The following is a 25403-nucleotide window of genomic DNA, read 5'->3' as shown; positions in this document are numbered from 1 at the left end:
CACTGAGGATGCTAACATCTTCCATGTGAGGCGTTGGATGTTATCTGGCATCATAGGTGGAGAATTTTCTGTCCGCTGTCGCAGTAGATTGAAATTCAGAAGGACCACTGTGGCTCATCAGCCACCTGATTAGAGATATAAGTTGGGATGTATAAATGACACTCATCTTCCAGTTAAAGAGGCACCTTGTTGCGCAGCCCTTGTAATAACAGTCTCCTGCACAGCCTACGTGACTTCTTGTTGCAAAATGCCCCTGGGATATGTTCAGCTAGAAGGCTGAACTGCAGCTGATATTTTTCCCCTGCTTGCCCTAGAAAACATGACCACCTGAATACTTCTGGGCCTTTGGGATTATGATGACGTTTGACTTTTTTCTGCAGGATGTTAATAAACTGAGTTGTTGCCTTTGCTCATCTTCAAACTAGAAAGCCGGCTAGATTGTTAAATGTGAGCTCTTCAAGCTGCACTGTTCTTCAGAAAACCAGGCTTCTTCAGAAGGGCCTCATTCTTGACCTTCTTGGCTCTGTCCTCAACTTCTGAGCATATCTGTTGTCTAGCTGATGCTTTGATCAGTAGACCATTTGTGGGTAGCCGTTGTTCCAAATGAGTTCAGGTTTGTCAAGTGAATCTAGTCTGTGGAAACTTACTGAATCCATTCTGTGGAAATTTGCATCATAAATCTGTTAGATGGTACAGATTTCCACAACACATTACAGCTTTAGAAGTTTTGCAAGCACCATTGAGTCTAAAATTCCCATAATACTATAATTTGGTGGCACCCAATGAACTTGATGGACAATAGATCCAGAAAGGAGAGGAAGTACTACTTTACTCACTGTTGCATAAATGGCTTTGGGGAGGATTTGGATAAGGGAAGTTAGGTCCACCAATTACTAAGAGACAACCTCCATCGCTAGTTATAATAAACCATTGAATGCTTCTCCTGATCTTTCCCTGAAATGCACAGCCCCAGAAAAGTGGCTGTGCTCTTGAGCAGGGGTAGTCAACCTGTGGTCCTCCAGATGTTCATGGACTACAATTCCCGTGAGCCCTTGCCAGCAAAAGCTGGCAGGGGCTCATGGGAATTGTAGTCCATGGACATCTGGAGGACCACAGGTTGACTGCCCCTGCTCTTGAGCATATTTCTCTTTGATAGGGGACTAATCAGGACTGGACAGCTCCCTTTAAGAACTGTGCACCCTAGAATGGGCTTCAATGCCAGTCCGGGGTAATAGTTATAGCGTAGGGCTAAGTCTCATGTTCAGATCTCCCTTCTGCCATGGGTGCTCTTGGGCCAGTCACTCATGCTCATCTTCCACTACGTCACAGGGTTGCTGTTATGAGGAGGAGGGCAGAATGGTGATGTAGGTCACACTGGGATCCCATTGGTGAGAAATATTTTCTACAGTGTATAGGGCTTACAGTGTAAATGGGCAGGATTTCCCAGTAGGGCAACAGACATGAGAATTTTAGGGGCCAGGACAGAAGCAGTGGTTTTCTTCTACCCTCCCATGGCTCCGACCAGCCAGGTCACAGGTCATGCTCTGCTATCTGTAACCCACATATCCTGAAGAGAGTATTCCCTCTTAGTTTCCCCTCTCACTGCTGCGAGTTATATTTTCTCGAATGTCAATTATAATCTAGTCTGATGATGACCTTAAAAACCATTTCTCTTCTAGACAGCAAGTACAAAATGCTTTTGGGAGCTTGGTTGTTTATATTGTCTTCTGGACTGACCTGCTTCATGGTTCTTAAAACAATATGGATAATTCAGCTCTAAAAATGGGCCACTTTAAATTATATCCAGAACCAACTTAATGTTCTTGCTTGTTGCCAAGCCATTACGAATGCTTGAGATGTCTGGGAGCATGGCCTCCATAAGTAAAGTGACATTTCATATAGAATCATAGAGTTGGAAGGGGATGTACAGGCTATTTAGTCCAACCTGTTGCTCTGTGCATGATCAGCCTCAACCTTCCAGGATAAGTATCTGTCTAGCTGCTGCATGGAGACTACAAGTGTGGGGGAGCTCACCACCTCCTTAGGCAACCAATTCCACTGCTGAACTACTGTGAAAAGTCAAAGCATGTCTAATTATGTGGCAGTGCACTGTTGAAGCTGTAATTGTCTGTCCAAATACAGACCCGTTTGTTTAATTCATGCTTGTTTCATACTGGCATTGTCAGTTTTAACATGGTAGCATGCGTCATAAAGTAAGTAATTAAATACAAATCTGAATTAAAAGCAAAACTGAATTCAATACAAATAGATTATGTTCTAGAGATCTCCTGAAAAATCATGCATGACTGCCCATGCACTGCATAGAGTTACTCTCCTTTTCTCTGTGTGTTTGGTTTTTTTTTTTTAAGGCTACAAGCTGTCTGGTACCTGCATATCGAAGGGACTGCCTGTCTGAATATATCTCCTGGAAAACACTTCAGTCAGCTACAGCCAACCATCTGCTAGTCCCCGGCCCCATAGAAAAATGACTGGTCTTGACGAAGGCTGTGGCCTTTTTAGCCCTGGCCCTTGTCTGGTGGAATGAACTTCTGGAGGACAGCAGGGCCCTTGCAGGAGCTGTCTCAGTTCTGCCGGGCGTGCAAGACAGAGCTCTTCCACCAGGCATAATGGTTGAAGCCAGTATGTACGGAACACCTTATGGAACTTATTATGACCCTCCCCTGCCAGTCTTCACCCCCCCCAAACTCCAACTTTGTGGTTGAATCAACTGGATGGTATTGCATTGCCAATTTCAATTGGTTTGAAATGTGTTTTATTATGTGCCATTGACTTGTACGGTTTTACTGTTTTATACATGTTGTTCATCGCCCTGAGATGACTGGTTTGTGAGGGGTGGATTATAAATATATAAATTAAATAAAGAAGAGAAAGTGTGTGTGTGTGTGTGGGGGGGGTGATTTTCACTCCTTGCCTCAGCTGTGCCCTGCATTTATGTTGGGTTTCCCCTCCATCTCGGGAACTAGCAGATCATCTATCCAGCATTTCACCACAAAGCCCTCAAAGCAACATTATCAAAAGTGACAATAGTGAACTGCCTAATTGGTGGCTTTAGAACTGTTGGGCTTCAGTGCTTGTAACTTTGTGCTAGCATCTGCAACTTCTGGAGCTTTGATGCATCCATAATCTCTTCCCAGCAAGAGCTGATCTCTCTTTTTCACTGCATACAAGCTCATGGGAATTGTAGTCCATAGACATCTGGAGGGCCGCAGTTTGACTACCCCTGATTTAGAATCTCGATTGCCATGGAAAACTGGAGAACTGGACTGGAGACCTGGCAATGTCTTGGGGGCCAAGGGTGTAGGGTCCTGGACTTACATGGTGGTTTCCTTTCCCAGTATTAAGCATGGCCAACCCTGCTTAGCTTTGAAAAGGTTGCTGAGCCTGAGCCGTTCAGGTCAGGGCACAGTTGAGAAATGCTGACAGTGATATCAGCCAAATGGTCTTCTTCCTCTTGCACCTATGCTGTAACTTTCAGCCACTCACTTCTGGTCCTGCTCTTAGACGAAGAAAGATAGTTGGGTTTTATACACTGCTTTTCACTACCCGAAGGAGTCTCACAGTGGCTTACAATCACCTTTCCTTTCCCCACAACAGACACCCTCCCTGTGAGGGAGGTAAGGCTGAGAGAGCCCTGATATTACTGCTCGGTCAGGACAGCTTTATCAGTGCTGTGGCGAGCCCAAGGTCACCCAGCTGGCTGCATGTTGGGGAGGAGTGGGGAATCAAACCAGGCTCACCAGATTGTAAGCCACTGCTCTTAACTATGCTGGCTTATATGATGTAGTTTCAGGCATATTTATGAAGAAACTTGCTTGACATGGATGGACCTGTAAATAATTGTACCTAGAACTTCAGCCATGGCTTTCAAGCAAATGGTTTGGCTTAGTGCCCTTGCCTCTGTCTGTATCTCTTTACAGACAAGTCCCGTGGTGCTAAAAACCTTAAGGGCTCTATGGCCAAAGATTTTGGACTGTGAACTATAAACACAAGGAAAAATCCTTTGGTTGTTGCTATCCAAGTTTGGGGAAAAGATGGTGTTTACGTTGACAGATAATTCATATCTCTTTGCATGGAATCCTTTTGCATTTTTGAGAGTCGGAGACTCACCTCGTATGTATTCTCAGTTACAGAGAGCAGCCCTTTAAAATAGGTTAGTGATATAGTGCAAAAGGCCGCCTGGTAAATACCTGCTCTCAATATCTGCTGAAGACATCTTTTGTTACTGGTGGTCCTGATTTCATCGCCCAACAGCCAACCTAACTGGAGAAGAGGTTCACATGAAGGCTTCTGTACCTTGGCTTGGATCCTGTGGACCCATTTTGCAAACAGTGGGGCCTTCCCCTGATGCATGAGGTCTCTTGCGCTTTCAGCAAAATGGCACTGTGGGCTCCACCCCCTAGCTTTCTAATGTTTTGTGTATTTGGAACTTCTGCAACTGAGTTCATTTATGTCTCGTTTGGCAGCCTTGGTGCATCAAAGTCCAGAAAAGAGCCCTTCCTTCTCCACTGCTGTGCCTTGGGTGTGGGGTCAGAGGTCCTCAGAGGTCAGAGCCATAGTTACAATGCACATACATGCTAAGCTGCTCAGAACTGTTGGTCTTCAGTGCTCGTAACTTTGTGCTAGCATCTGCAACTTCCGGAGCTTTGATGCATCCATAATCTCTTCCCAGCAAGAGCTGATCTCTCTTTTTCACTGCATACAAGCTACAGCTCAAATGTGGCCTACCCTTCCCCTCCCCATCAAAGGACCCAGATACGTGTGCATTTTAATGTTGCTCAACAGCCAAAAAGACTTGCCGGTACAGCTGCTGCTTCATTTATGCATTTTTAAAGTTGGTCTTGCTGTGGAGTTGGTAGGCAGACGCTGGGACTCTGACAGGTGTTGATGTTTTATTTATATGGCAGCTCTTCTCTTATTTCTTCTCCTGTCCGTGCCCCCCCCTCCCCAGCGCTCACATTTTACCTTGCACATTGAAGTCTCTGCTCCTCTCTCCTAGTTCATCCTGTTCTCTAGTAGGAAATCTTGCCAGGTGCTATGCTTCCTCGCACTCATGACCCTTTGGTTTCTTGCACTATCCCTGTGGGACAATATATCCACTACCCTGCCAAGTCTTATTTAACTTCAGAGTGGGCAGCATAGTACGTTCATCGGCCTTGTAAATAGGCCACTGTTATTCCTGTGCTATAGATAAGGTGGGAGGGATGAGCTGAGGCATAGAGTATCTCCTATGTCCAGGGCACATGCAAATTCCCTTTAGACCAAAGGATTGGCTTAAGTGCTGTATATCTTTCAATCCAGCTTTGTCATTTGATCAGGCGCAAGTGGTATTATCGGCTCTGGCACAGTGACAGCCACCATCTTAAATATGCTTCCTCCCCTGACAACAGCATGCTGACAACAACTCCTCTTGCCTCCCCACCCCAAACTTCTACCTCGGTGCTTCACCTTAGAGAGAGGGAAATCCCAATCACTCTGCTGGAATAAATTTAATTCCGGCCACAGATTTCATGCAGCACGTGTGGACAGCCGCCTCACTATGCATCTGAACCCAAATCAGCATCTGTGCTTGGGAACAGAGAGTATGGCTGGTGGAGGCATCGCTGGCCCCTCTTATTTTCAATCTTTTCATTCAAAGCTGTCATCCCGTTCCTCAGTCACGCCCGTTCTTGGTATTGTAGTTAAAAGCCGCGATCTCTAACCTGGAGAGCCTGGTTCTGTTCCTCCACATGCAGTCTGCTGGGCTAGTCACCGTCCTGTTAGAGCAGTTCTCTCATTCTCAGCCCCACCTCCCTCACAGGGTGTCTGTTGTGGGGAGAGGAAGGGGAGGTTGATCATAAGCTGATTTGAGACTCCTCCTGGTAGAGAAAAGTGGGGTATAAAAACCAACTCTTCTTATAGGTGTAAAGATTCAGGTACTTTTTAAAAACCTGCATTTAAGGGGCATTCTCTGAGAAGACAAATGGCTTTGAGTAGGATTCAGCTTCAGTTCTCCACCCCCTCCCATGTCATTCCTGCTCGGAGTCTGGCAGCTTCCCCAAGTTGCTTTTCAGCATGTATGCATTTTCAAAATTGGGACTGTTCCCGTATCTTCCCACATATGGTCTAATTGGGCCCTGAGTCATTCTGTTGTTCATGGGCTCTTTCTCTTTCTCCCCCATTGGTTACTGGGCTAAATGATGCCTCCAGACTTTCAGTCAAGGACTTCCCGTGTCATGTTTTGACTTAGCCTTCCAGAAGCTTCAGAATTTGCAGCCTGGGAAGGTAGCAAAGGGAAGCGGTTCTGAGTAATGCATTATGCATCAATATATTTTTTTAAAAACAGCCTGAAGAAGCCTGTTCTTGACAGAGCTTGGAAGTTAAGCAGGGTTGGGCACAGTTGTTACTTGGATGAGAACCCACCAAGAAAGTCCAGGGTTGCTATGAAGAAGAAAGCAATGGCAACATCCCTCTGTTCCTCTCCTGCCTTAGAACCCCATGATCCAGGTGTGCCCCCTGCAGCCTGAAATTCTTGGTAAGGTGTGTTGTCTCACCTACCTAGTCTGGTGCCTTGGCAAGTGGACACTGGGGAGACTTTGGTCCCACAGGGCCCTAATCTCTCCTGGGAGCTCATTCCACTAGGCTGGTGCCAGGGCCAAAAAGACCCTGGCCCTTGTCAATGCCACCTCTTTCAATCTTGGGACCCTTAGATGTTTCTTGTTACCTGTCAGGCAAACAATAAAAATGAAAATCTGTGACTTCCAATGTTTGACTTATCCTCTCTTGAGGTTGCACAGGGCTAGGGTACATTTTTGTTTGCAAAAACTGCCTGTTGTGCTCACGACTGAGAGCAGATTCAAACTGAGGACTTGGTCACCGTGCTGTGCAAGTTCAATGAATGTATTGTAGCTCCTCCTTAGAAGGGATGCTTGCGACTAATGGAAGGTCAAGTTAGAAGTTTCAGCAACCAGCGTAAGGGATAAACCTTACCACAATATACAAAGTTATGGCAAAGGAGGCTAGCAGGAAAAGGGGTCCTCAACTTCTTTCAGTCTGTGGGCAGCTTTGGAATTCTGATACAGAGTGACTGGAGCAGCCACAAAATGGCTGCCGTGGGAGGTAGGCCAATTACAAAATGCCAGGGAGTGAGGTCATGCATAAAGAATTCTTCGGTATTTCAGACAGAAGCGCTGATTAAGAGGATATCCTTTTACATGAGCATATTGCTTAAAAATATTTTCTTGCATCCACCATAGTAACACAGTGAAGATAACGGTGGCAACAGCTGTTGCCGAAGCAACTTTTAAAGTACGTGCACTTTACATGCACAATCAAATATATCCAATAGCCAGTTAAAAGCATGTCTGGCCCTGCCTACTTTCTAAGAATACTTGTTGGGTGCTAGGAGAGGTGTTGGTGGACTAGTGAGTTGTGGCCTATTTATTTATTAGATTTTTAGCCTGTCTCTGAGGCAGGTTATATCAGATATAAGTCTAGTGAGTGTAAATGCCGTATTAGCAGGCAGAGAAGCTTGAGGTAGGATCTAATGGCTTGAAATCATTCAAGAACTTGTGTTGGCTCTATGTTTCAGACATGAAATAAAGTTCATGCAAGATAACTGGTGGAAAAGTTTCTTCTTTTATTCTGGTTAGAACTTGTAAAAAAGCCGGGGACAGAGTTTCCCGGTTAAGGCTCTGTTTCATGATCTTCATCAGCTGAGGTCTAAAAATACACAATGTAACAATGATAAACAGATACAGAGACAGATACAAAAAGATGGAACACTACAAATTAACTTTGCTAGCTTAGCCAGTTAACTACTGGAGTGCAATCGTATGCTATGGCCAGTTAGAGTCCCCAGGTCGTGTTTTATTGGAAGTGATGATTCCCTATGTGGATCAACTAACAATACAAGGTTATTGGAGGGTGTTGATTTGTTGTTTTAGGTGTTCCATCTTTTGTATGTATCTGTTTATCATCATCACATTGTATGTTTGGCTTCTCAGTCCAGCCAGCCTGATGCTCAAAAGCACATTTGTGATGGCTTGTTTTTGTTCTCTGCCAGGGCCAAGATGGGCATCATGGAACATTGGTGTTTTCATATGCATCCGCTGTGCCGGAATCCACAGGAACCTGGGGGTCCACATATCCCGAGTAAAATCAGTCAATCTCGACCAGTGGACACAAGAGCAAATACAGGTAAGTAGCAGAGGAGTGTTTTGAGGGCAGCTTGGCAGAGAAAGGTTTGGGAGTGGGGGTGTATGGGGTCCTTCAGATTGGCTTGCTCTTCTGCTGTTTAGTATACTAAGGAGAGAAACTTGGGCCTAGCAGGTGAGAAAGTAAACCCCGCTGTACCTCTCCTGACAGTAGGTGGGAGGCTCCTGCAATTAAAAGCTCATCCACATATTCCCTTCTGCCAAACCTGGTTTCCTGTTTGCATGGTATATGTATGCTTGCTTCTCTCTCCCTAGTTAAAAAACCATTTCCAGAAACTGAATAGTTCTTACAGTTTCACCGTCTCCTCTGTTTTCAAACACTAGGTCATATTATACTTCTAAGAAAGGTCTTTATTTTGATCCGTATCCTGCCTTACCTCTGGGTTACAGAGTAGTGCTTCCGTACAAGAGAAGCACTCTTTCTCCCCACCGCTGCCATTGCCACCCTCCTCAGTATGTGGCATCCCTGTTTCTTAAGCTCTGCCCTTGGCACTTCAGTCTCCCTCTCCCTCGGTTTCTGTGCTGATTTTCAAGTGGCTTCCTCACAGCACTGTCGAGTGGCCTGGAAGCAATTTGGGATAATGCCGTCTGCTCAGCCAGTCTCTAATGAGGCTTGCAGGGAACAGGTTTCTGGCACCTTGGCCGTGTCAGAGAGGAAAGAGCAGACGGTGGCCTGAGCTGTCTGCCCAGAATATCTGACACATGCTCATGCAGGTATTCTGCATGCATCACAGAATGTTCTCCACATGACCACCCATACTGCGATGCTTTTATGCAAAGCAAGTGATGCTCGTGGCCCCAAAGGGTTTTCTTGAGTTCACCTTGGCTGAGCCCAATCAATTGACCAGGCAGCTGCTACCTATAGCTTTAAATGTTTTATTATCATATATGGCAAGTTTTAATGAGAATAACTTGCATTATTTGATATATTTCTGTTCTTTGTATCGTTTTGACTATGCTGTTCACCTCCACGAGCCATTAAAACACAGGAGGGGGTATATAAATTCAATTAAGGATGCAGCAGCTCTGCTCCAGATGCATTTCCCAAGAGGGGTTAACTAAATCATCAACGTGTCGGAATTGAGCTTGTTCCTGGATTACGTGTATGTCGTGTCTTGCCTTCTTTTGAGCAGGCCAACTGTTTTAAGAGTCAGTGCAGTCAAAGCAGACTACACTGCACCAGCCATTCATTAAAGGGCAAAGCACATACTCTGTGAGACGTTCAGGCCAGAAAACAGAGCAAAGTTGCAGTAAGTGGGTGGCTGCGGGTCCTCTGCTGGGATGAGCATAAACAGTGCTTTGCTGCTGCTCTCTAGAAGTCACAAATGCAGCCACTTTCTGCTGATCTGTCAGCTGTGGCTGCAAACGGATCGCTGAGTAGCCATTTAATTGTGATTCATATAGGTCAGTGTACACGTGCATTGGCCGTCTTTGAGGTCCAAGCTTCTCCTGTTTCCGTCTGAGCAGAGCAAGCTCCGTGGGTTCCTGGAAACTTTGGCATTCTGAGGCTGGGCAGACCACTGTGGAAAGGCAGCAGGTCTATTAAAATGAGCTGTGGGGCCTGACCTGCGGCCATGGTCAACAACATGCCTGGCCACACTTGCTGCCTCTGACGCTGCCAAGTTGTGGGGGTTTCTTTTGCCAGCAAAAGATGTCAGTGCTGTAGCTCAGGTGTAGTCAACCTGTGGTCCTCCAGATGTCCATGAACTACAATTCCCATGAGCCCCTGCCAGCAAACGCTGGCAGGAGCTCATCGGAATTGTAGTCCATGAGCATCTGGAGGACCACAGGTTGACTACCCCTGCTGTAGCTTTCCTGGAAATGTCACACATTGATCTGGAAGCTCTCTATCTCTTGAACATTTCTTATAATATAGATATCCTCTTGTGGCCACTGGCAGCCTGGCCAACTAGGGCATGTCAAAATTAGCCCTGTGTTGTGAATTTTGAGGCTTCCCCAATGACGAGCCAAGGCATCTGGGGGGGATCCTAGGCCAAGGAGACAGGTGCTCCTAGCTGCCTTTTCTGTCCACCCCCTTTCTTTTGCTTCTGCCCATGAATAAGCAGCGGAGGAGTGACTGCCAGTCACTCCTGCTTCACCGTGGGCTCTGATCCCCTCTGGCTTTTTTGACCTATCCATGTGGCATCCTTAGAAACTCTCAGCACTCACAGCCCAACTGTACCTGTACCATATACCTGCTCAGTTGGCATGAGTCTGTTCCTCTTCCTATGTATTCTGGGATTCAGTCCTTAACCAAACTGAGTCCTGGTTGTTTTGCTCCTCTTCCAGTGCATGCAGGAGATGGGAAACGGCAAAGCAAACCGCCTCTATGAAGCTTATCTCCCGGAGAACTTCAGGCGACCTCAGACGGACCAGCATCCTTTCTTTTCTTCTGTTCTCGAAGTGGCTTCTGCTGATGCTGAGTGCCTCTGCTTGGAGGGCGGCTGTCTCTGCTAACCTCTGTATGAGCACTCCCCACTGCACCAGAACACAATGCTTTACACTGTAAATGTGAATGTCCAGAGGGTTTTCATTTAATGGGGCTCTACTTGTTGTTTAGCATCTTCTGGTCAACTTGCTTATTCATTCATGTAAGCATTGATATGCTGCTTCTCTCTCCTAGTGGGGACCTGAAGTAGCTTATGATGCAAAAGAAGGTGGGATGGGGAGGGTTCTGGGTTCTCTAGAGAGCTGAAATTGTGCCCTGGTAGACCAAATCCTGAAACTCTTGGGGCAGTCATAGGTTTTCTCCATTGCTATGACATTGCCTTGGTCCAATCCCATTGGCCTTGGGGGTATTTCGTTTTGACTAATGGGGCACAAGATTAGGCTGTTGCTTTTTTTAAAAAATTATTTATTCTTTCTACCCCGAAACTCCCGGCAATATCTATTGTGTGAGCCCTTCCTCCCTTTCCACACCTCCTTTCCGTACAGTCACTCCTTGAGGTTCACCTGCCACTTCTCGCCTCTTCTGTGCCGTGACTAGGATAGCGGGGTTCCCTTTCTTCCTTTCAAAACTTGCCACCCTAAAAATAGCCTCCTGGACTGTGCAGAATAAAGCAAACTGCTGTTGTCAGCAACATTATGGCAGAACCATAATGGGTCCCGTTCTGACCAGTGCTGCCCCGTTGAGCAGGGATGGGCTTGTAGCATTCCTGGTCCAGCAGAGACGTGGCACAAGGCCTACCATCTTGTTCACCTGCCCTGACTCCCAAACCACTGTGAGGCAGGCGTGAGAGCGGCGTACACAACACAGCACGCACTGAAGCAGTGTACTCATTCTTTAGTCATGGCTAACTTTGAGCTTTGCCTCTCCTGGTCATCAGCATGTGCTTGCAGACAAGGGCAACAGAAAGCAAAGGCCGCATTTCAGCCTGAAGTGGAGGCACACACAACATCACTCAGGGTATCTCAGGCTCTGCGGTTGCTTCTCCCGTACTGTGCCCTGTTCCCTTGTCTTGTTTGTCCTTAACCAACTCCCACACAGAGCGGTCGAGGGCTTCATCAGAGACAAGTACGAAAAGAAGAAATACATGGACCGAAGTCTGGACATCAACGTGTTACGGGTTGGTCTTCAGGGTTTCGAAATCCCACCCCACACCCCCCTTTAAGAAATGCACGAGGCAGTGGTGTTCTTCTGCTCTGAGTCTTGGAGAGCTGTTGCCGGAGGTTTATTTCACACACACAAACCCATGTTAGCTGAGATCCTCCTGGGGATTGGCCTTAACTTATGCAAAATATGTTTGTTTTATTGCTGAGGAAGTGACACTACGGCCACCGCCCCAGCTTTAATTCTTCGGTGGTGGAAATTGCTGTGAAGCCCTGTGCTAACTTATGGCAACCCCCTGGGGTTTTCAATGCAGGAGACCCACGGCAGTGTCCTGCCCTTGCTTAACTTTGCCCAGCAACTCTGGTTTTCTTTGGTGGTTTCGCATCCGAGGGCTAACGCTGCTTCGCTTCTGAGATCTGATCAGGTCACGAGCAGTAATCATTGTGTGCTCTCGGGTCCCAAGCAACCCACTGGGTTTTTCAAGGCAAGAGAAGAAGAAGAAGAAGAAGAAGAAGAGTTGGTTCTTATATGCTGCTTTTCCCTACCCGAACGAGGCTCAAAGCGGCTTACAGTCACCTTCCCATTCCTCTCCCCACAACAGACACCCTGTGGGGTGGGTGAGGCTGAGAGAGCCCTGATATTCCTGCTCGGTCAGAACAGTTTTATCAGTGCCGTGGTGAGCCCAAGGTCACCCAGCTGGCTGCATGTGGGGGAGTGCAGAATTGAACCTGGCATGCCCGCACAAGTCCGCACTCCTAACCACTACACCAAACTGGCTCTCAGATGGACAGAGGTGATTTGCCCATTGTCTGCATGGCAACCTCAGTTTCCTTGGCAGTCACAAGGGGTGTGCAAAAATAAATCTGTATGTTAGTTTAGTTCAGAATGGTCTCCTCAGTCAAGTTGTGGCTCTCCAGAGGTCTTGCGCAGAGTTTTTTCACATCACCTACTACCTGGTCCCTTTTAACTGGAGGCAGCAGGGACTGAACCCGTGACCTTCTGCCTGCCAAGCGGATGCTCTGTCCACTCCCTTCCCAGTTTAAGGGAATAAGCCCCAGCTTGTTTGCTAGGTGTTGATGAAACAGCCTGGCGGCCAGGGCTGCTTGATTTTTATGGGGGGCGAGGGGACAGCTTCTCCCTATAAGCCAACTTGTATGCGCTTGCTACAGGACAGTTCCCACCAGCTCAGAAAACCGCTTGCCAGCCGCAAATGTGACGTCCAACTAGTTTCCTCAGCCTCTCACTGCTAAGTTTGATTGTGTGCACAGAAAGAAAAGGACGACAAATGGAAAAGGGAGGCAGCCTCGGAAAGAAAACCGGAGCCAATCATCTTTGAGAAGGTGAAAATGGTAAGGAGCCCCCCCCCCCCCACACACACACACACACACACACTTCTTGGCTGTGGCTTCACCAGGGGGTGGGCCAGATGTGGGAATGCTGAGTGTCTCTTGTGATTAGTGCAGAGGAACTGCTAGAGATGTTGTGTGTGGCAAGATGGAAGGGCTGCACCTGGCAGGCAGCAGACAAGGGCATGGATGACCAGATGGTATCAGATGGAAGGAGAAAGCAAAACAGATGCCCTCGGGTCCTGCCCTTCCTGTTTCCTTCTTAATGTGTTAGATCGCATGCAGGGTTTCTTTTATAACATGAAACTGTTGAAATGAGCAGCCCTGTTTCCTCCTCCCTCAAAGTCTGGAATGTTAAAGTCCCAGGAACTCAATAGTACATTTTAGTAGAGAATGGGACGAACACTCTCACTGGACTCCTGTGATGCTAAAGGCAAAAGTAATAGAAGAAGAAGAAGAGTTGATTCTTATAGGCCGCTTTTCTCTACCCGAAGGAGGCTCAAAGTGGCTTACAGTCGCGTTCCCATTCCTCGCCCCACAACAGACACCCTGTGAGGTGGGTGAGGCTGAGAGTGCCCTGATATTACTGCTGGGTCAGAACAGTTTTATCAGTGCCGTGGCGAGCCCAAGATCACCCAGCTGGTTGCATGTGGGGGAGTGCAGAATCAAACCTGGCATGCCAGATTAGAAGTCCGCACTCCTAACCACTACACCAAACCGGCTCTCCATAGGAATCAAAAAGCAATTATAGAAGCACATCTCTTCTCCCCTCCCCCAATTAAACCCAAACCGAACTCGCACAGGATGGCCCTTATCAAAGAATAGTACAGTTTACAGCTAGCACCTCTAGGAGGGAAGGAAACAGACCAAATGCCTGAAGGCACGAGACAGAGCCCATCTGGCCCAGACCATGGTAACAGACGAGGGGGGGGGGGGCGCAATGAGTGGAGCGACCTGAGGACAATTCTCCGCAGGGGAGTTCTAGGACTTGTCAAGCAATTCACGGCAGTTGCCAGTGTCTACCTGACAGGAGCGCTGTTTGCGTATTCTAGTGAATATACACATGCAGCCTGCACTTGTACCCGCTTGTAACAAAGAGTCCCAAGGTACATTCACTTTGCAAATGAATCCTGGGGGCAGTACCTTGATAAATTTGGGATTTCAGCTGTCTGCTCCATTATACATGTATCGCACTTTCCATGACCTTTATGCAATGCTCATGTAAAGATTCATTGTGCGCTGTGCATGGACTCTGTGTCTGTTCAGTGTAATTTGAACAGGGCACATGAGAGGTGTAGGGGTTCACCTGCATGACATTCTAGGAGAGTGCCCCAGAATCTCTTGCATGAATGCAGAGGTGCCTTGAAAACCCTCTAACTTCTGCAATAGGCAGCTTTCAGTGAACATCAAAGCAAGCGCAGAATGTTTTTTCCAACTCTCATGTTTGTTTCTTTTGGCTCAGCCTCAGAAGAAGGATGACAATCAGGCCAGGAAAAGTCCTAAATCTTCTGAGCCAGTCATGGACCTGCTGGGACTTGGTAAGAGCATTTTAGTGTGTGTGTGTGGGGGGGGGGGGGGTGTCCAAAATGTTTCTGGAAGGACAGGGAATTGGCGATCTCTGCTAGGGCTGCACAGTAAATATGGAAATGTATAAGAAGGGGAATCTGTCCAGAATGGGGAGGAAGAAGGGGCATCTGTCCAAAATGGAGAATATTTATTCAAAAGGAAGACAACCAGGAATGTAAGGTTGTATTTTTTATTACTGGATAGCACTGTAATTTGTATGCCAATATAAGGTGATCCAATCCTTTGAATAGTATATAATAATAATAAAATTTTATTTTTATGCCGTCCTTCCATGTCACACACGGCGGGTAGCGACCTTTAAAACAACATGCAGAGTTAGAAGTTAATAGATTTGCAGAGTTCCTAAAGCCTCCAGCTAAAGTCCCCAGACCAGGGGAGGTAAAGGATCTCCTCCAGCGGTGAAATCAGCCTTTATTGGTGGGTATTATTTGAGGTCTGGTGGAATAGCTCCATCTTGCAGGCCCTGCAGAGCTGGTTTAAGTCCTGCAGGGCCCTGATCTCTCCCAGGAGCGCATTCCACCAGGCTGGACCCAGGACTGAAAAAGCCCTGGTTCTGGCCGAGGCCAATATCGCCTCCTTTGGGCTGGGGACCCTGAGCAAATGGTGGGGGCTGGGAGAAACTAGTTCTGCCTCTTCCCAGCAAGGAGGAATCCAAAGAAGCACGGAGTGTTGGGGGGTTCCTGGCATCTCTTCACAAAGTCAGGCAGCAGCTGTTAGATCGCAGACTGTCTTCAAGGGATCCTTTGTGATCCCTGGAAGCGTACTGTGGGTCCCTCAACGAGGATTTGGGTACCACTTTCCCAGACGACACTGTCAGGCAGCAGCAGTCTCTGGGGGGGCGTGGGGCATGCCTCAGTTATAGAAGGCGGCCACGACAGCAAGGCCTAGCTATCACGCCCGTGCAAAACATCAGGTGCTGCCCCTAGAACCATGGGTTTCGAACCCAGGGAGTGGATTGCAGAGTCTGACCTGCTGGTCCCTCGCCCCTTATCGGGCTTCCATTTCCTTTCCGCCTTTTTGGACAGACCCGTCGCTAGCGGCCCCATATAGATGGTAAGGGCACTAGGCATCCTCGAAGTCACCTTTTGGGGGCTGTGTGCAGCTTGTGAGAAACGTTCCACTCCTGTGGAAGCCAGCAAGAGCCTCTCGGTTCCCCTTTCAGCGGGAAGCCAGTCTTATTTTGTCACTCCGGCGGCTACGCACCGCTGTGCAGGCAGTACATAAGACAGAAACTGCAGAGAAACACACCCCGTGGAATACTTCAGTCAGTTAAAATTGGGTTAATGGTGTAACTTGGGCATGGATGGGACTTTGTGTGTTAAACTAGGTGTTTGGTGAGGCTGGGAGAAGGGGTGGAGAAGAGAAGCCTTCGCTGAGCGAAGAAGCAGCTCTGTCTCTTGCCATGCCAGGGCAGCCATGGGCAGAAATGAGTTAAATGCATTGAACATTGAATCTTGCCCTCTGTTTCTCTTGCCTCTCCCCATCGTCCCCTGCATTTGATTGCATGCATCACGCCAAGCAGGGGCCTCTCCCGAGATGATGTTGCTGTATGTGATGACTGCGTGGGTGCAGGGGTGTCCAAACTGTGGCTCTCCAGAAGTCCATGGACTACAATTCCCATGAGCCCCTGCCAGCATGAGCAGTTGGCAGTTGCGTGCCAGCCAGCAGCAGAGGGCAGGATGGGGGTGGTTGGGACCATTTTCTCATCGAGCAAGGATTTTCTGTAGAGACTGGGAAGTAGCTGGCTGTGTGGGAGCCGTTGAGGACCCATTTGTGATCCTTTGTCATCCTTTGTCACCTGTCCTTTGTTTCTGATTGTCCTTAATTCCCAGAAAACCTGAGTGAAGGAGCTTCAAACACCATTTCCCATTCAGTCTGTCCCAAAATCTGCACTTGATTCTAAGGTTGGATTGACCAAAGTCCTAATCTAAACTTTCACCTCCAAAAGAAAACCGTTCTTAAGAAAAACAGGAGAGGGGTCCTCCAGGAAGAGGAGGCAGAATCTGGTATCTGAGTCTTGGGGCAAAGTCGTGCATTTGTATCCTGATGTAAGAGCATCGGGTTGTAATAAAGTAACTTCAGCTTTATTACTTATATTATATTATATTACTTATTGAAATTGCATGTATACCGCTGTTATCAGTAAAGGTACCTTTTTGACATTGGTGCCCTAAGGTAATTTAGTTCTTTGATCAAGTTTCTGGAGTTCTTCATGGCTAGGACAGGGATGGGTCATGGCTGAGGTTGGAAGGAAAATTTGGGTGGGCACATCCCTTCCTTGGAGGAGAAATCTCTGTTGTACTCTCAAGAAGAAAACTTGCTGTGGAAGAGAATCTCTTTATTGAATAAAGTAGCGAACAGAGCACAAGGTCCTTTCTTGCTAGAGCTTAAGGGCAAGCTTTACAAGCCTAACTTTTATGTTTTCCCTGAGACCCCTCCTCCCAATATGACAATGTGCGCTGAAGAAAGTATCAGACTCAGAGGTTTCCCATGGGGGATCATGCACTGGAACCTAGTCACCACAGAGCATTCCTAACCTATGTTTATATAAGGTCAGAGCAATAAAAATGTTCTGGGAGCAAAACAGGCCTGCCTCCCCCTCAGGCCTCTGTCCTGTGGAAAAATACTGGGCAGTGAAAGCCCAGTAAGATGACAAGGCAGGGAAAGAACCATAGTAGATAGGTACCATGTGAACATCACACGACTCATGGCAAGACCATAGGAACAGGTAACATGTGAACAAGGTCTTGACAAGTGCCCTTATAGAGGTCTGATAGCAAATTAAAACCCTGTAGAAAATCTCAGAGGAGGGTTTGGGGGTTTGAGCTCTTTGCATTTTAGCTCCTGGACTTATTCAGACTCTCTGAATGCACTCTCTTGTTGGAAGTATGAAACTGTGACAGGTAGAATTTGCAGACTGAAGGATCCTGAGTCCTGCCTCTCTAGCACTGTGGCTCCACCGGCTCAGTTCATTCAGTGGGAGATCTCCTAGGGCATTTAGAATGGCTTTGTACACACCACACCCAGCAATCACCTCCCGTGACTGTCCCTTGAAAGCCAGAACCTGCAATCCTTGCAGGAATCTTGCTCCATGGTCTCAGCAGCGGATGCTCGGCGTCCTGTGTCAGATTCTTTCAGAGTGGGTTTTTGTTTGGGGGTTTTTTGGCATCTGATTCTTAATGAAGCAGCTGTGAAAGATGCTGTTTTGCAGCATCCTTGTCAGATTCATAGCATTTGCTTGCCCTGGCAAGTGAACGGATTCCCTAGCGGGAGCTGCTGAAATGGATACTTTTGGAGAGGGGAATATTTGCTTCCTCTGCTCTGCAGCAGAAATTACCTGGATCTGCTCCTCTCCGAGCTGCGGCTGCAACCTGAGCTCTGCAGCAGAACACCCTGCTGTGTGATTGGACAAGCACAGGACAGTCCTCCTTTGCCTCTGAAGCAAAACTGGATTTAAAGGCCCCTTAAGTTTAGAGGTTTCTCTCAGCCTACGCTGTACAATGTGCAGATCGGGAAAGCTCAGGGGAAGGGTCCGTGTGAGAAAAGTGAAAGGCTGAGAGGATTCATGTAACCCACCTCCCACCCACCCGGCTGCTAGTATAGCTGGCTGAGGCTGAAGACTACCTCCCCTCCACCACCACCACTGAGGGAGAAGCTTTTGACCTTGGAGCACATCAATGGTGCCTTAAGAACACTTCTGGCAGTCTTCCCTCTTGCAGCAGTCTTGCACCAAATATAACAATGAAAGCAAAAAACACTTTCCCCCCAAGTGCCTCTCTCCCCCCTTCTTTAAAAGCAACCTTTTGACTCACTACAGCTGTGCAGGTGTGTTTTTAAAGTGCGTGAGCGTCGCATTCAGTGTATCGAAATCCAACAAGAGTGGCTGAGTATCTGCCAGGCAGCCGGGCTCCTCTTTAGCTCCTCAGTGGAGAAAAAGGCCAGACTTGTGCGAGTCTTAATTGGCACCGGCCAATGGTGCAGGGATGGGGGGAGCAGTGGGTTGACCTGGGCTCTGCCCGCTGATGTGTTGTGGGCTGCTTTGCTTCCTGGTCTGGGGCGTCCAATACAGGCAGCCGCCTCTTTTTGCAGCCCCTCTTCTAATGCCTCCCTCTCCCCTCCCAGACGTTCCTGTTTCCACTACCCTTCCGAACGGCAGGTCCACGAGCTGTCTAGAGAAGGACTTGGACCTTTTCGGTTCCATGGGCTCAGAAAGGAAGGTGAGAAGGCAGGGGGTGCGGCACTGCTGCGCTTGGGGGGAGGGGGAGGGGGAGTCAGCCCTGACACTTCTAAAGGATGGCCAAGCCTTGCCCGTTTCGACACAATGGACTTTGAAGCAGGGGCTGGTTTACGCATGCGAGTGGCTCTACCGTGTGAATGACAGCTCAGCGCTATTTATTTATTTATTTATATATTTATATTTGGATTTATCCACTGCCACTCCCAAAACCAGCCTGGCACGTGGCAGTTTACAATAAAAGGCTAAAACCCCATAAAACAGGGGTAGTCAAACTGCGGCCCTCCAGATGTCCATAGACTACAATTCCCAGGAACCCCTGCCAACTGGCCCTTATAGAGGTCTGATAGCAGGTAAAAGAGGGGGAAAGCCCCCCCCCCCAGACCATCCCTCCCCGCAAATCTGCCTTGGGCTCTCCAGAGTTCTCCTGAATTAGGGTCTCGACTTCTGTGCAGCTGTTCTTGGCTCAACAATGAACTCCTAGTTGAGCCCCTGGCGTCTTGCACTCAGTGCTTTCATGTTCAGCTGCCCGTCAGGTGGAGATAAATAGGGGACGATTCACTTGGGCAGCAGACCACAAAGGCTGTGGGCAAGCAGCTGGGCACCCTCCTGTCCTTCACTCTTAGCAGGACCTGCCTTGAGCAGAGCTGCCTCACCAGTTAGGGGACAGAGGCTGAATAGCACATGGGAGGGACTTGCCAAGGGTTGGGCTTTCATCCTGCTCACAGCTGCCCCCAGCCGCTCCCCCATGCACACTGCATGCCACCTCCCTCCCTGTTGGTGGAGGGGGGCATTCATGTGTAATGGGGAAAAGAAAAATAAAAGTTGGTTTTTATAGCCTGCTTTTCACTACCCAAAGGAGTCTCAAAGCGGCTTCCCTTCCTCTCCCCACAACAGACACCCTGTGAGGTTGGGGGGGGGGGGGGAGGCTGGGATAGCTCTGACAGAATGGCTCTGTGAGAACAGCTCCAACAGGACTCTGACTGGCCCAAGGCCACCCAGCCAGCTGCATGTTTAGGAACGGGGAAATCAGACCCGGCTCTCCAAATTAGAAGGTGCCACTTTAATCACAACTCCAAGCTGGTAAGGGTCAAAACAGTGCCGTTTTAGGCCAGTGGTTTGCAGCAAGCTGCCCACCAGCACGTGTCCTGTTGCAGTTCTTCCAGTGGGACTCGAATGCATAGAGCTGGCTGAGGTGAGGTGGGTGAAGGAATGCCACACGGTGAGGACAAACTGTACTTCTCCGGTTCTGATCCCAGCTCAGAAGCAAGGGCACGCCAGGGACCTTCTGGGAGCTGGCTCATACTCAGCTTCTTGTCAGCAGGTTGCCCTTGATGACTGGCCTACTTACAAGTTGGCTGTAAGAACGGCAAAGGAGGGGCGGAGAAGATGTTCTGTAACTGCTGCCCTCTCTCTGTCCATCTTCCGTTTGGCATCCAGAAATGGAACGTTTGTCCGCTCTCTTTAGGTCGTAGGCTCCATGCCCACAGCCGGCTGCGCGGGATCCGTTCCTGAAAACCTGAACCTTTTCCCTGAACCCGGGAGCAAAGGCGACGAAACGGGGAAAAAACAGCTCTCAAAGGACTCCATCCTCTCCTTATACAGCTCCCAGACCCCACCGATGCCTGCACAAGGTACCACTTTTTCCCACAGTGGGGACCCCAAAGTGACTTGCATTTTATCTTCACAACAACCCTGAGAGGTAGGCTAGGCTGAGTGTGTGAGACTGGCCCGAAGTCATTCAGCAGGCGCCCATGGCAGAGTGGGAATTCAGCCCTGTGGTTCCCAGATCCTAGTCCAACACTCTAGCCCAGCCTTTTGCAACCAGGGTTTCATGAAATCCTAGGGTCTCTTGACAGCTCTGGAAGAGTTTTCTGAATGGGTTAATCATTTTTGTATATGTTTTCAAAATTTGTTAAACATTTATTGGATGATATGACCACATATGGTCATGTTGACTCCCTCCCCCCTCCCTAAATGGCCTGCTTCCCAACTATAATCAGGACAATCGCTCCACTTCTGAGGTTTCTCAGAGCCTGGAGAATGTTTCAGGGGCTTCTCAGCAGTAAAAAAGTTCAGAAGGTCTGAACTAGCTACTACGCTACTCTGGCTGCCGTTACTAACCTTGGAGGTCTGGCTGGCTGGGTGCTCTTGCTGCCTCCCATGTTGCTGGAGAGACAAGCCATTCAGCACCCTGCCCATTTTGAGCAGGTTACAGGGCGGTGGCTGTGAATTGGTTGGCTTGGACAATGTGCCTTAGATCAGTGGTCCGTAACCTTTTTATCATCGGGGACCAGTCAACGCTTGACAATTTTACTGAGGCCCGGGGGGGGGGGGTAGTCTTTCGCCGCCTGAGCCCCTGCTCCGCTTGCTTTCCCGCCGGCACCCCTGACTTCCTGCCGCCCACTGGGGGGCGCTGCCAGCAGTAGCTGCGCAGTGCCACGCTGAGGAGGAGCCCCAGCCATGGCGGCCACCAGAAAGCACCAAAGGTGAGCCGGCGGCAGAGTGGCAGGGCAGCCCCCAAGGCAGCAGCCAGGGAGGAGGATGAGGAGGAGCCGTGGCCCAGTATTGACATATCCACGGACCGGGACCGGTCTCTGGACTGGGGGTTGGGGACAAGCTGCCTTAGATCAGTGGTTCCCATGTTGCTGGAGAGACAAGCCATTCAGCACTCTGCCCATTTTGTGAGCAGGTTACAGGGCGGTGGCTGTGAATTGGTTGGCTTGGACAATGTGCCTTAGATCAGTGGTTCCCAACCTTTTTATCACCGGGGACTGGTCTACGCTTTACTGAGGCCGGGGGGGGGGGAATAGTCTTTTGCCGAGGGACATCGCTGCCGCCGCACTCCTAACCACTACACCAAACTGATAGTAAGATTCTAGCCCAGTAACACCTTAGGCACCAAGAATTTGAAGGTATACATTTTCAAGAGTCAAAGTTCCCTTCATCGTGGAGGAGCTTCGGCTCTCGAAAGCTCATTCCCTTAGGTGCTCCTGGGCTCTATTCTAGTTGTTCTACTGAAGATTGACACAGCTACCAGCTGAAACCAGATGACCCCAGCTATTTTTTAAAAATCTGATTTATAGCCCACCACTCCCAGACAAGCTGGCTGATGGATGGTTGAGCCATGGTTTGCCACGTATGGAGCTGGGGGGGGGGGGGCACTGAAAAAGAGTGGGAATTGCTTCTAGCACGCAGCAGAGAGCAGACTTTGTGCAGTTTTTCGAATGTGTGTGTGACTACTTATTGAAACTTTCTGAGGCTTTCTTCTGTGCTGCCTCTGGATTATATGGTTCGTGAAGCAGTGCACAAAAATGAGAATCTTGAGTGTGTATCTAAGGAGACATTTATCTCCTTAGTGACATTTATCAGGTTGTGGCAGTCAGGGCATCTCTGATTTTTCTCTCCCCACTTCCCGTCCCTTCCTGCCGCTTTTTCCAAACTGTGCCCTGGGTAGACAATCAGGAGACAATCCCAGTTGAGTGGACAAAGAGACCATTACATTTTAAGAATGACTCCTCTGTAACTATCCCCCTTCAATGCCCAAAATGTGCTCCACGGCTGCATTGAGCATGGTCCAAGTACTTAGAGAACTGGCTTTGGTGGAGCTAGATTTGGGGAGCCCTTGAGTTTCCAGGAAAAAAGGAGAAGATCAAAGGAAGTGAAACATGATTTCTTCTCTACTTCAGCCCTAATGCCCGTCCTGCCCTTCCTTCCAGGAGCCGTGTTCATTGCCCCGGCCCAAATGGGCTACCCTGCAGCATACCCCGGTTTCCCGGGCATGGCAGCACCCGGCAACATGATGGGGGGCATGATGGCCCCACCGGTTGGGATGATGTCGCAGCCAGGAGCCGCCGGAATGGTGACGCCCATGGCAATCCCAGCGGGCTACGTCGGCGGCATGCAGACGGCCGTCATCGGGGTCCCCAACGGCATGATGGCGACCCAGCAGGCTGGATACGTGGCTGGCATGGCGCCCGTCCCACCCCCCGTGTACGGTGTGCAGCCAGCTCAGCAGCTGCAGTGGAATATCGCTCAGGTGAGTGGCACCCTGATGGGGGGTGGGGCAGTCTTACTTCCCCTCTGCCACCCAGTGACGTTTTGAAGTGCACTTGGCCATGTAATGAGCTTCCCAGCCACCCTCTTGGGAAAAAGGCTCTTCGTGTCTACAGAGAACATGAAGGCTCAGTTGTCTAACTCCCCACCATCCCAAAGACCTGCGTCAAACTATTGTAACTGGGATTACAGGGGTTCCCAGTTTACCAGCGCAGAACTACATGCCCGTCTCACAAGATCTCAGCCGTTCCTTCGACTAATCAGTGAGGGTCAGTTTTTAATCTAGGCTGCTTTTTCACCATGTATCTTCCAGGCTAGTGTAAATAGACCATCAAAACAGTTAACTACGGCCAATTTGAACACTCTTTTCCTGGTAGTTTCGAGCTATGAATAGAGTCTGGCCGTGTTTGTCATTTAGAATTGCAGGAGACTTTTCAAGAGGAAAACAGAAATTGCAAGGACTGTGGGACCACCTGCCCTAATATGTTCCCCAGGGAGCGTTGCCCTCTGCCCGGACCTATTTATTGGTAATCCCTGAAACCTAAAGATGGGCTATGGCTGAGCCCATGGCAGACCAAAATTAAACAGGCCTCTCACCTTCTCCTCATCTCCTTCCTCCCGGATTATACACCATCTCCGGTGGATTTTAGATGGAGAGAAGGGAGGGGGACGCTTCCTGGCTGCCCTGGATTCTTTGTCTATATTAAGACTTTTTAAATGTTTTATTTATGATGGTTATTTTATTACAGTAAGCTACCTTGAGCCGGCTTGCAGGGAGGGGCAGTATGACAAATAAATAAGATCAGAGAGAGCATCCTGTTTAGTTTTACCAGTAGTGGCTCCTGCCCAAACTACGTGCAAGTTGACGCTGATTCTCGCAGAGAGGAGCTTGGAAACGTCTTCTCCAGAATGCGCGTGTGGGTGAAGAGCCACGCCGAGTGACCCCGTTTCTTGGCTCTCTTTTGGAACAGGTGACTCAGCAGATGGCTGGGATGAACTTCTACGGCACGAATGGGATGATGGGCTATGGACAGTCATTGGGCCGCGGAGGGACCCAAGGAGCCAACCAGACCCTCAGCTCCCAAGTGTGGAAATAATGCCTCGAGATTTGAACCATTCCACCCATCTTTTCTTTTCTTCTTTCCGTTTTTTGCTTCTTTGGGGTTTTTTCCCCCGATCCGTCATTAAAAACGCCCTCCTCCAGATTAGTTTTAAAAGTTTTACTTTTCCTTTCTGATGGGCTCTGCCAGAGGTTTCTCTGGCTTGACAGACCCCCGCCCCCCGCCCTTCACCTCTTTCCTGGCCCACATTGAAGAGGATTGAAGTCCCAGTGTGCTTCTCCGAGGGAAGGGATGTGAGGGGAGAGGGGTGGCTTGCCTGGGCATTAACGCCCCTACAAGACCTGAACAGCGAATGTTTGTCTTCTGGGTTTATTTTCTGTTCTTCCTCCCCCCCCCTCCCCAAATCCTATTTCTTCCACCCTGTTCTCCCCCCCCCAGCCTTTTATCTGACACATTCCATCCATTTTTTTTCCTCCCTATGGAATTCTCTGAAAACTAGTTCCGCCTTCCGTGAGCCTCCGATCTCCTCTCCTCCCTGGAGCTAGCAGGACTCCCACAAGGCCCTTGAGCACAAATGGATCCTCATCTGGACTTGTGCAAGCAGGCAATATTTGCACTCTTCCAACAAGCACCAGCTGCTTCTTCCCTAACCTGTGGTGTCGATGTATTATCTTCTCTTGGCACCCCCTTCCCTTACACACAGAGACACACACACACATGCACGCACCGCCCACCCACCCCTCTGGGTTTCTTTTCAGAAGTTAATGACCAAATGGATCAAGGGGCAAGATCCCGCAACAAGCGTTGTCTTGTGCTTCCTGTTTGCACTTTTTTTGTCCTGTGTTGCACACATACCCCCTCCCAAAGTCACACCTGCAGGCAACTTGCCAGCTTTCCATGTCTGATAAGGGCTGGCCAGGGGGGCGGGGTCTGGCTTCCTTCCCTCTGTGTCAGCTTCCTGCTCAACCACTTAGGGGAGGGGGAGAATCCAGTCTGCATCATTGAAGGACTTTATCAGAATAAACAACAACAGCAACAAAAAAACAGGCATCTTCTGTCTACCTTGTGTATATATGGATTCCTTAATAAAACGATTGCAGTGAAACACTAACCCTGTTTTTCTAGGCGGCATCAGTCAGGCGTTTGCACCCAGTGCATTTTCTAGGCTAGCCTGCAGGCTGTCTTACATCCTCATGACTGCCAAGGTCAAACCGAGCTTGAACTCAACTGAGGGCATCGTACTTTGCTCTTCAAACTGAGCTATAGGGAGAAATCTAGAGATTTGCTTTTGTGCATGTGGCAGGTAGATGCAGTGGCTTTACAGCGACTTGACTATGTTGTGCAACGGTTGTAGAC

At 48.8% G+C, this 25403-nt stretch overlaps 1 protein-coding gene across 2 annotated transcripts in view; it reads left to right on the top strand.

Moving 5' to 3' along the window:
* Window positions 1–25152, top strand: part of SMAP2 (small ArfGAP2) — a 41527-nt gene extending 16375 nt beyond the window's left edge. The window contains exons 2-10 of one of the 2 annotated variants that reach the window (XM_077337484.1): window positions 8063–8196; window positions 10503–10588; window positions 11701–11779; window positions 13032–13112; window positions 14572–14647; window positions 18819–18913; window positions 20399–20564; window positions 22620–22969; window positions 23958–25152. In XM_077337484.1, the coding sequence (XP_077193599.1) occupies window positions 8063–8196; window positions 10503–10588; window positions 11701–11779; window positions 13032–13112; window positions 14572–14647; window positions 18819–18913; window positions 20399–20564; window positions 22620–22969; window positions 23958–24083 (1193 nt within the window). In that variant the 3' untranslated portion in view covers window positions 24084–25152. The remainder of the gene's footprint in view (window positions 1–8062; window positions 8197–10502; window positions 10589–11700; window positions 11780–13031; window positions 13113–14571; window positions 14648–18818; window positions 18914–20398; window positions 20565–22619; window positions 22970–23957) is intronic. The other variant, XM_077337485.1, reaches the window with a different exon arrangement.
* The last annotated feature ends 251 nt before the right edge of the window (window positions 25153–25403 follow it).

Source organism: Paroedura picta, chromosome 5 (genome assembly GCF_049243985.1).
Source record: "Paroedura picta isolate Pp20150507F chromosome 5, Ppicta_v3.0, whole genome shotgun sequence".
Taxonomy (NCBI): domain Eukaryota; kingdom Metazoa; phylum Chordata; class Lepidosauria; order Squamata; family Gekkonidae; genus Paroedura; species Paroedura picta.
This window is presented reverse-complemented; position numbering and strand designations above follow the sequence as displayed.